At 40.7% G+C, this 11,623-nt stretch overlaps 1 protein-coding gene across 1 annotated transcript in view; it reads left to right on the top strand.

Moving 5' to 3' along the window:
- The window catches only part of JADE1 (jade family PHD finger 1), a 33,225-nt gene extending 25,699 nt beyond the window's left edge, over positions 1-7,526 (top strand). The window contains exons 8-10 of the mRNA XM_059826819.1: positions 2,512-3,042; positions 5,371-5,488; positions 6,400-7,526. Coding sequence (XP_059682802.1) covers positions 2,512-3,042; positions 5,371-5,488; positions 6,400-7,301 — 1,551 coding nt within the window. The 3' untranslated portion in view covers positions 7,302-7,526. The remainder of the gene's footprint in view (positions 1-2,511; positions 3,043-5,370; positions 5,489-6,399) is intronic.
- Positions 7,527-11,623: the final 4,097 nt, after the last annotated feature.

Below are 11,623 nucleotides of genomic sequence, written 5' to 3' on the forward strand. Positions count from 1 at the left end.
TTAGCTGTAAAGCACTTGCAGATCCTTTACAGTGGAAAATCACTCAGAAATGTTAAATAATAATTTTAAGAACGATTTTAAAATCTAGAGAGATTGAGGAAAACACATTACCAAGCCCCAGATTTTTGAAAGAGGAGATACTTAGTTTCTTGAGACATGAGACAAAACTTTGATATACCTTACTCGAGAACAGATGATGAGAGTAAGGACAGGTGACCCACTCGGGACAGTGTTGTGGTTGTGTAGAAAAAGACAATAAAATGTAGCTTAATATTGTGGCAATGTTCTTCACCTTCGAAGTGCTTCAGCAAAATGATCCTCAGAAAGCTCCCTGAGACAGGTAGGAAGATACTGCTGTCTCGTAAGAAGTCTGAAGAAGTAGAGCTGTATTTTGTAGCTAGCCTAATGTTACAGGATCCGTGATGGTAAGACCAGCATTAAGACACAGAAGTTTTTAAAGTCCTACTCTTCTTAAAAATCAGGTTTTATCCATTTCCTTTTTTAACTCTGCTCTGAGTCATTTGAAGAGGTTGCCAGAAAAAGTTGTAAAACAGCAATGCAGCAGTAGTTCCAGTGAAACCTATCAGTCCGTTTCTATTTAAGGAATGGTATAAAATAGTAAATGTTAAGTAGAGAAAATAAATCTGTCCACAGCATATAAATTTGCAATCGTAATACCTCCTTGCAGAGCTGTCCCCTTCCTCTTGGCCTCTGTTATGTAGTTGAAACTGTTTTGTCCATTCTCCAGACCTGTTCTGAGGGGTAACTTAGAGTAGTTTCGGTTGAACACTTGAGTATTTATGTATGTTAGTGTGCAGGGGAGAGGGGAGTGTCTTTCCCTATTTTTCCTGATACCACCTCTCCCCTTCTAGTGACAACACATGACGACATGCAGGCACGATGGCTGCCACTTCAGGCAGTTCTACCTTTGAAATTATGGAGGAGAGACAAAAAATTACAGTTTTGCCTGACATTTTATAGGAGTTGTGTAAATCTTGGTATCATTAAAGCTAGCAGCTAGAGATACTTAATTTGTGTTGTGAAATTTTATACAGTAAAGGAGAACATTACACAAAGCCACTGGGATAGAAAGAAGGTAGCATTAACTGGATGAACTGAGAGAGACAGGTCCTCCAGAGATATTATGTGCACAACAATTAGAAAAGCCGGCAGCTGGAAGTATGCATCAGACTGGGCAGAGAGCAGCTGCAATAAGCTGGGAAAAACGAGACTGCATATTCTCCCAGGTTCAGCAGATTTCCTTCCGATGAGACAGGCTTTTCACCTTTTCTCCCAATAAAACATTAGCAATACTAAGAGCTGATTATTCTAAATGATAGCAGCTTGGAAACCATGGCTAAAGTACTCTTCCGTACTGTTTGGTGTTCCAGCTGGGCTGCTTTTGCCCTGTTTGCTAGTAAGAGAGGAAAGGGCAAAAGATGCTTTGGTATTTTTTAATTCCTTTAATATGTTGATTTTATTAAATAATGTTCATTTGAAACTTCTGCAGTTTCTCTGTTGTACCTTTATTATGCCATCTGGCTGCTGAGTCAACCTGAGCAGGAAAACCCAGAGGAGAAAGTATTTGGCTTCTTTACAAAGTGCTGTATAAACATCATAGTGCAATGCATTTCTCTTTAAGGTTAGACGACTTGGATTAAGCATGGTTTTGTTTCCTCCTACTTAATAGCATTAATGTTCATTTCCACTTTAAATTCTTTTCACTGGAGGCAGAGGTGTGAGTTAATACAAATGCATGTGTGTGTGTCTATACATACATACGTATATTTAAACCTTTCAGTTTGCGGCTGGCAACAGCTATGACAGCATTTTGCAAGAGAAAGTTACATCTAATTGAAATGAAGTGCTAAATCAGCTGAACTAGTGCTCATCGCTCCATAACGGCTGGGTTTACTGGGAGGGAAGAAAAATGACAAAAAATTGAATTTCCTGTTCTCCTTATTCCCCAGCTGAAGGCTGTAGTCAGTGAAGTAGTGATTACAGTGATTTAATATTTGACATTATAAAATTGGGATAAGAAGAAAAAAAAATTCCCCTTGGTGGAGGCCTTTCGGGTAGCATGGGTCCGGGTGCTGGGAAAGACTTCTAATTAAAAGTACCAAACTGGCCTGGAGTCACGGAGATGTTTTTCCCTCTCTTCATGCTGGCACAGTCAAAGGGGGAACGTTTTCCTTTGCGTAACACTGCCTTACGTGAGTGGCTCCGGTGACGGTAAGAACGTTCCTCTTGTAGATTTGCTGGTTATTGAACAGCGTGACTGGCCTAGGGAGGGGTTAACCACTCCTGTCCCACTGGGCCACTTGATCGTTGCCTGGCCTGAAAGCACGAAATCATAAACCTAATTAAAAGACAGCAAGAAAGTACATGCAGCTTAGAAGCAGAGCGTGCTAACGGAGTTGTTCTTCCAGAGCAGCCCTGGCTGCTCGAATAGTTTTAGGCAGTGTGGCTTCTTAAATTTATATTTGATTAATTTGAACTTAATTTCTGTAGTGTTCAGTGAAGAACTGCAGAACAGCCTTTCATGTCACCTGTGCATTTGACCGTGGCTTGGAGATGAAGACCATACTGGCAGAGAACGATGAGGTGAAATTTAAGTCATACTGTCCCAAGCACAGCTCCACCAAGAAAGCAGATGATGAGACTTTCAGTGAAAGCCCAGGTCAGGAGAATGGGAATGGGATTCAGGACAGCTCTCTTCCTGCCCACATCGAGCCTTTCCACAGCATGGATCAAAACCAGGAAGAGGCCCACAGAGTCAGCCTTCGCAAGCAAAAGCTCCAGCAGCTGGAGGATGAGTTCTACACATTTGTTGAGTCTTTGGAAGTGGCTAAAGTGCTGCGGCTGCCCGAGGAGCCAGTGGGATTCCTTTACCAGTACTGGAAGCTGAAGAGAAAAGCCAACTTCAATAAACCTTTGATTACCCCAAAGAAGGATGAAGAGGACAATCTGGCTAAACGGGAACAGGATGTTCTGTTCAGAAGACTGCAGCTCTTCACACACCTCCGGCAGGATCTAGAGCGGGTAAGCCACTGCGCTGCCTGTGCTTGCGCGAGGCATGCTGGCCTTTGTTAGCCGAGTTTCCAAACTACGCTCTCAGTTACTGCCTTTGCATGCAGGCACTCCGTGCTGCATCTTAACTCAAAGTTGTATTGTCAGAAAAGACCATTAACACTAAGTTTCTACAGAGCACGCCAATTACCCTTTTCACATAAAGGGTTAGTTCACAGGGCCAGCAGGTCTTGGCTTGTAGTATTGTATCTCCTTATAACTGGATTGTCGTATTTCCATTTACACTGTTTTACTGGCTGTGGACTGTGCTGCAACCCCCAACTGGAGCTTTTTTAGCCTTCAAGGGCTTTCTCTGCATCTTTCATGTGGTGTACAAGAAGGAAAAGATTATGAAACTTACCTTGATTTGCAGCAGATTTGTTTTTCATTGACACAGCACAGTAGGATGACATTTCACTGGACTATCTGTGTAGTAGGTTTGGGAGGCACATGGTATTCCACTCAATTAGGTTTTGAATGTTTAAAGAACAGTTCAGTAGGATCAGTTGGTGTTTTATCTTAAGTACATCTAATCCTGTAACGACCTGAATTCCTTCCTTTTTGTTTTTTTTTTTTGGTTAACTAGTAAAGTTTAAGGTATGTTAGAGCCAGAAAGAGTACTGAAATCTTTAGTTTCTCATGGCCATACAGCATATGGCTCCTGTAGGCCATGCACAGAACCCGGCTCAGAACACCTCAGCCTCAGTAACCTGTGGGTGAACTAGAGCCTTTCTTCCAGAATACTATCTAGTCTTTAAATCAGGACAGCAGGTGCTCATGCATCTACTGCATCCTTTGTAAAGGATCCTGATGGCTAATTATTCTTCCAGTGAATCGTTGCAGTTCTTTTGTTTTTCTAGTTCCAACTTCCAGCCCATGACCCTTCTCTAGCTTGGTGAGATAGCTGTTCGTTACTCTATCTTTTTTTTCTGCTCTGTGTGCTCAAGATTTCTTTCAGTCTTCTCTTTGATCACCTAAATAAGTTGAGTTTGTCACTATGTTCTCTGGATCTTACATTGTTCTGTACGCATCCTTTCCATTTTTAAGTGTCATGTCAAAACAGCATACATAATTCTAGTAATATTTTCAATATTTTACTACTCCATTGTTCCCACTGATTGTACATCCAAGATAACTTGGGTGAAAAAAAAAAAAATGGGGCCTATGCTTTTTTCTCCAAGATAAAGTTGGGTAGACCTGATTATGAATGATGTTAGTGACAATGTCATCCATGTAGAAACAGATTTTGAAATCGCGTCACCCAGTTCACCTAATGAAACAGGTACTTCTGTGGATGTGACGCATCTGTTGTGCAGCTTGGATCAGGCAAGGCAAAGAACAAAAGGCCATGGACTGTGTCAGAAAGGGTACCAGGCTAGATGAATCCCTTCTAATTCAAATCCAGAGAGTAATGACAGTTGCTTAAAAGTACTGGCTGTCCTGGGACTGGTAAGCCTTAGGTAGAGCAGGACCTTAGCAAAAACAGTCACACTTGTTAAATGTCTCCTCCTTGATGGTTGTGAGGTCAGCCTACAGGGTTGTAATCCACAGGGCACCACGCTGCGTGCAGCTACACTGAACTGAGGGGAGCCCTGGGAACACTGATGTATACTTCTCAACGATTCCCTCATCTGGGAAAGAAGTCACTTCTAAGCTCCAGGAGAATGGTTGTTGTGAAACTTATTACACAGCTGTAATATGACAGTCATATTTTAAGGGCAGAAATGTAGCTTTCTTCTAAAAAAAACCCTGAGATAGTAAAAAATAAATAATCATTTCGTTGCCGTTTCCAGTCCCTGCTACCTCCACTGTGCTATGGCATGAATAGACTGGCCTACCTTCATTTTGATCAATCATACTGCAATGGCAGGGTCTTCAGAAATACTGGTACTGTTGAATGGCTCTCTACATTTTCATGCTATTAATTAAGTATAATTTTCTGTTGTGTCTCAAACAATAAGTAGCAAATGGTGCTAGGCTATTTAATGCTGAGGATATTTAAGCATTTCCATAATTTCTCTAGATTTCCTCTGTGTGTGTTTGTGTATATATGTATGATTCACGTGTTCATAGAAGTTACTTCTGTGCTGTGGCCCTCCCAAATCTGATGGACTGATCTGTGAATTAAATGGTATTTAAGACTCTTTTCTAAAAGAAGTGTGTTGAAGAAGGTTAAATTTAAATACATTACTAACTTGTTTAAATGGTGTATAGTACTTAAACTGAATTAATTCAAAGCACGGAGTGACAACATTATAGAAATGCAATTCCTGTAGAACTCAGCAACTTGATGTCTTCTAGGTGCGTAATCTCACTTACATGGTGACCCGAAGGGAAAAAATCAAGAGATCTGTTTGCAAAGTTCAAGAACAGATATTTAATATCTACGCAAAGCAGCTGGAACAAGACAGAGTTTCAGGTATTGCCTCAGTTACCTTTTTCACATAAGACTACAGGCACAAGCACTGAAAGGTTTGGTTACAGGCTAATGACCGATTTTGAAGGACAAACAGGACCTCATTTATTCTCATTAAAATCTTGAGTAGTCCACCATGTATCAGCAGATTGGAAGAAAAAATGAGAATCTGTGTAGCTCTAATGCTGGGCACATGGCTATAGAAACTGGCAAGTCTGTGTTCTTATCCATGGGGCAGTGAATGGCTTGCTGCTTCAGATCCTTTCTGGTGTGATTCTTTAATGATTCCTTATGACAGAAAGACCATGACTTCCATTCAAGTGCCATATAGTACCTAGTAAGTCTGTGGTTTATTAGTGCCGCTGCGTTAGTGTTTACTATTGTGCTTCTTTGCATCTTAGATGGCAGTTTAAAGAAAGGAATTTTGAAAAGGCAGCACTCTGGTTTTAAAACAACATGTTTTTTTCTGCCAAATCTCATTGACAGTAGTCTTTTCTCAGAAAGATGAATAACTTCAAAGTTAATGAGTTAAGTAGATTATCCTTGAAGTATTCAGTAACTAATAAACCGTATTTTAGACAGAATCAATCAGATCCACTTGCTGGTTGCTTTTTTCTCCCCTCTCTGAGGAGTGAGTCTGTCTTCGTGGATATAGTAGTGCTAGGATTTATACTTGCTACAAGTGTAATTAGGTGCAGCATGGCTACAGGGCAGTAAACTGTATCAGCAGTATGTTGTGAAATCACGACATAGCCACATAAATCGTGAAGTAGAGGTGCTGGATAGGCAACCAAATACCCATTTATGCTGAAGAATGTTAAACATAAGGAACAGAGTTAAAATTATGTACATTCAAAAGTGGTATTACCCAGACATGGAATTGCTTGACTTTAACTGAATTTGTTTACATTTAGGTGTGCCTTCCTCATTCTCCTCAATGGAAAACACGGTGTTGTTCAATAGTCCATCCGTGGGCCCCAATGCCCCTAAGATAGAGGATTTGAAATGGCATTCTGCATTCTTCAGGAAACAAATGGGCACATCTCTAACCCACTCTTTGAAAAAATCACACAGGAGAGACAGAGTAAGAAACAGCTCTGGGAGTGACAGCAAATCCATGCTGAGGCAGCCCAGCCAAAGGGAAGGCGGTGCAGCTGCAGGTAGCTTTTTAAATTTTAACAAGACCTTTGCAGAAACACGGATTGTATCAGCACAGCAGAAAAATGGCATAGTTATACCGGACCACAGAAAAAGAAGAGACAATCGTCCACAGTGCGAGGTGATCAAGGCAGAACTAAAGGAAAAGACTTCTAAACACAACCACAAACCATTGAGACCCACAGAACTCTCCCAGAGGCAATCAGAAAATAAAAGGGCTGTGAACCACTCCAGTGGTAGGTCAGCACCTGGCACACGGAGGGATATAGTGCCTAAATGCAATGGGGGTCTTGTCAAAGTAAACTCTAATCAGACAGTAGTTAAAGTGCCTACGACGCCCACGAGCCCAGTGAAAAACTGGGGCGGATTCCGAATTCCAAAGAAGGGGGAGAGGCAACAGCAGGGTGAGAGCCTGGAGGAGACCTGCCGCCAGAACGCCAGCTACCCCTACCTGGGCGTGGGCAGAGTTTCACCGAAGGACAGGGCAAAAAGCAAGCTAAAGCCTGACAGCGAGAACGATGGGTACATCCCTGATGCCGAAATGAGTGACTCAGAGACTGAAGTGGCTGGAAAAAAGTGCAGGCAGCAGAGGCTCAGTCCAAACAGCACTATCAGCAGAAGGACGGACATTATTAGGAGAAGCATCCTGGCATCCTGACGGGATGCAGGGACACGGTGTCAGCACCGTGGTCAGTAGAGTCACTGCCTACAAGCCAACTTCACATTATTTATTGGTGTGAGAGAGAAGAGTTCTTAGACAAGGCTACAGACTGACAAATTGATAACCCATTATTCCTGAGCTGTATAAACATGTTTACATGCACTTAAAAAGCTGGGGTTTTTTTTGCCCCCCCTGCCCCCCAATTCTGTGAGAAGTTTGAATCTCCTTTATTTGCAACTTTCCTGAGTAAGCAGATAAATGACATCACTACTAAAATAGGATTTGTGATGAACACTAAAATTAACTCACAAAAACCTTTTAGAAGGGGCTAGGGTGGGTAGGGGGAAGCAGGCTGCATTCATCCCTTTTAGCTAAAAAGCACTGATAAAATTTTACTCCCTTCCCCTGCCTTCTGGAAAAGCACAAGCTCTTAATTTAACTATTGTGTATTGAATGGAAGATGGTTGTTTAACCATACTGCACTGCTAAACCGCATTACAAATGGTCACTTTCCGTGGATGGTGGTAGGTCTTTCTCCTCTGTTTGCAGAATGTTTTCTGTTGCATTCAGTTTGAGTATAGATGGCAGCTCAAAACCCTCCATAAGCTCCAGAGTTTACATGTAAATACACCTACGAGATGACCAGATTTAACCATGACGTTATACTGGAGAAGGAGGAAGGGACGGGTCAGGGCTGCAGCTGCCTTACAGTGCAGCAGCTTGAAAAGACTCAGACGGAGCACAGAGGACACTCAAATAGCTCAGATCTGAGGAAGGGGGCAGGCTTGTGGGTGACTGCACCCTGTGGAATAACCCATCACCTGCCTCTGGGAGTATGACGACAATTCAAGAAAAAGATTTCAAAGGCACTAGTCAGTAGGATTTCCCAAAGCCCATCGCATATGCACTAATGGTATGTATTGGGAAAGCCAGTCTTATGACACTAAAGGGTTGCTTTAAAATGGACATGAATATATATTTTTAAATAGAATAAAATGGAAAGGCAATAAATTGTGATTAGCTCTTCACAGTCAAATGAAGAAAAAATATTTCAATCTATTCTGGACTAGATTTGATGAAAGAGGGAACTCATATTCTGATTGTGTACCTTTTTTAATAATTGCAAATGGCAATAACTAGTAAGCTATGAGCAATAATACTAACAGATCATTAGGATACTGTTTTGTACCGAGTGCACATATAACAGTGGAGTGTTAGGAGCCTGTAAATTTTGGAATTCTGCATAGATGTAAGTCAGGTATGCACTGGTGAAAAAGTTCAAGCAGCAATGTGTTACAGAAAGACAGGCATAAAGAACCCTCTTCCCCCCTTCTACTCCTAGCCTGCCGTTTTCACATCCACTCACTTCTTAATGTTAGGCCCTTGCCCCTTGAGCAGGGAACATTTAAAACACAGTAGAACTCTGCCATAACTGAGTCTTCCAGAGGATTCAATAAAAAAAAAAAAAAGGCCTATGAACACCCTATCTTGCTATGCAAGTTATCGCTTAATTAAATATTTCAGCAGAATGCATCCCTATCATTTGTTTTAAAACTCAGACGTCTTAACCTTTTGATACCTTTTGGGATGAAGTTGAAGGGGAATTTTGTGTAAGATAGTGTACTTTTAAAATACCATTGCTGGTCCCAAGAAGTTAGATTAACTTCATGACTTATACAGGTGAAAGTCAAACAGGGCACCAGTGAATCTGAAATTACGCAGTCACTCTTGGGATGTGTTAAAAGAAAAGAAAAGTACTTATTTGATCAAACAACAGACAGACAAAAGCTAAATGCAGGTAAGTTCTACTTGACGTACAGCAACGTTTTCCAGACAGGCACTGTTATTTTCTGTAAGAAAGAAGCTTATGACCATGTAGGAAATTGATTGTTAAGCCATAGATGGAATAATCTAAATTTTGATTCTAAATATTGAACCTCATGCCAGTTTGGAAGAGGTACCTTGTTAATTTGCACTATGATGAACGCGAACGTTGTGCAGAATTAATGCCTTATCTGTTTTGCTCCCCAATGTTTAGGTTAATAAGCTTTCTAATGTTTCAAGTTAAGCTGAACCAAAACCAAAAAAGCTGTAAGAAGACTGCAGTATGACCAGCTCTGTAGGTTAGTTTTGTCTCCCATGCTTAGCGCTCAGCAGAAGAGGTGTCGTAAGTACAGCAGTGACAATACAAACTGTATTTTATTGGGATAGAACCATTTGCTGAATTTCTGTTTTTAAGCATTACCTTTCCTTGTGCAGACTGACCAAGAGATCTTTGATTATGATTGGTGTATTCTGTCAAACTGTAGGCTAGTTGAACTTCTGTAAAGTTGCTGGAATGCCATTTGTTAGGCTATAAACTCACACAAATCTGAATGAAGGGTTATGTGTTGTGTATAAATCTTAATTTCAGAAATTTGAGAAAATCGTCATTACATTTGTAAAACCTTGTACAGAAGATTTTTCACTATGTGCCTAGCTTTGGTGTCCATTCAGCTGAAATTAATTAAAAAAGGTGCATGAAGAGAAACAGATAGAAATAAAAAGTATATGTAGAGATGACTATTTTATATTACATGGCCCAATCCTGTATTTATTTTCTCCCTTTTTTGAAGTATTTATAAAGACCTAGTTGAAGACAGCTGTATTTTTTGTTAAAATATTCAGTAGAATTGTGCCTTTTTGTCTGTATGTGAATAAATGCTGTACATTTTTGCAGTATCCTTGCCAGCAGTGTTTTAGAATTTGCAGCAGTTATTTTGTTTGGGTTTTTACATAAACACTTCACTGCAATGATCTGAAAAACTTTCACGGTTAATTAAGCATTTAATTTGGATTATTACAGGTATCAAAATGCACACTGCAGTTGCAATATTATTTTTTTTGGTTTTTTTAGGAATAGCGTAGGGACTTGTTACTGATAGGGGTGCCTATCCCATCAACAGAAAAGTGTATGCTTTTTTCCTTGGGCTCCTCAAAGGTATGTTGCTTACCTCAAATAGTGTACATTTGTTGATATATGATGTCCTTCCAAAATCCATAATCTTCCTACATGTTCCCCTGGAAGAGGAACATGAGGTTTCTTAGCTGTAGATCTTCAAGGTAAGTATACTGAATGTACATTCACACTATGAGCTGCCTATAGCCAAGCAATGCTGACAGAGAACAGTTGCTGCTATAGCAGGATCTCAAGGAGACAAGGTGTGACGGGCACAGTAGGTCCTGATCTCTTGCTTCCTCTAAACCCAAGATGCAGAAACACGGAACGGACTTAGAGCAGAGCAAGAAAAGGACAAGGTTGAGAAGGTGTATGTCTAGCAATACCTCTTGAAAAACAGCTGTGGGTAAATAATTTTTCTCAGATCTGTATTTGTATCGCATGCATTCACCGTGTGGGCAAACTGTGAGTGGCACCCCTCAAAAACATATTTCAAAGAATGAAGATTAAAGTATGGTCCTCCTAAGAGTTACTAGGGCAAGCTCTTCAAGGCATGAATAAAAGTGGAAGAGGTTCTTGCAGCTGCTTTATAGATCTTGCTGACAGCAGCCTTTCTCAAAGGCACTGTGCGGCTGGAGTTACCTGAGTAAGACTGGGTCAGAGCTGAGGGCAGCTTGCTAACCACTTAAATAGACTATGAAAAAGTTTTTTGTATGCAGTGAGAGATCTTTCAAGATCTGGCCTATGCAAGAAGGCATAGGGCTCTTGGGAAGACCCAAAATGAAACTTGTACTACCTTCATAGTCAGTTTCTCTCACCTGTTGAATGGAAGTAACTATTAACTTAGAAACTTTTCCTAAATAAACATAGTCAAGAACCAAGTTTTACTCAATGGGAAGCATTAATATCACACTAGGGGATCTTTAAAACACTCAAAAACTGGTGTTGTGGTGGGAAAGGAAGGTAGGGGAAACAAAAACTTTTCAATGGAAGAGTGACAAGAAAAACATAGAAAAAAAAATGCAAAACAACCAAGACAGAGGGTTGAAAAGCCTGCTGCTCTACTCCGTGAAACAATCCAGTATCATGAGGGAAAGAGCAAAACTTACCTAACCCACAAGCCTCAGATTTTAATCAATTGCCTCAGCCAAGTGCCTTTTCTCTGGAAGTCCCAATTTGTGAGCAACATGCCAGCAGCCTCCTCTAGAAGCCAAACGGAAATGAAACGAGGTGGTGGGAGGATGACAAGCTTAACTTGACCACATTCCCTTTTGGCGTTCAGAGAGATGTATTCGGTCATTTTTTAATGCTCAGAGGATTAGGCAGACAGATGAAAGCAGGAAATCTTTTTCTTTCCTGTGTCATCTGCCATAATTGCTCT

This window comes from Gavia stellata, chromosome 19 (genome assembly GCF_030936135.1).
Source record: "Gavia stellata isolate bGavSte3 chromosome 19, bGavSte3.hap2, whole genome shotgun sequence".
NCBI classification, from domain to species: Eukaryota; Metazoa; Chordata; class Aves; order Gaviiformes; family Gaviidae; genus Gavia; species Gavia stellata.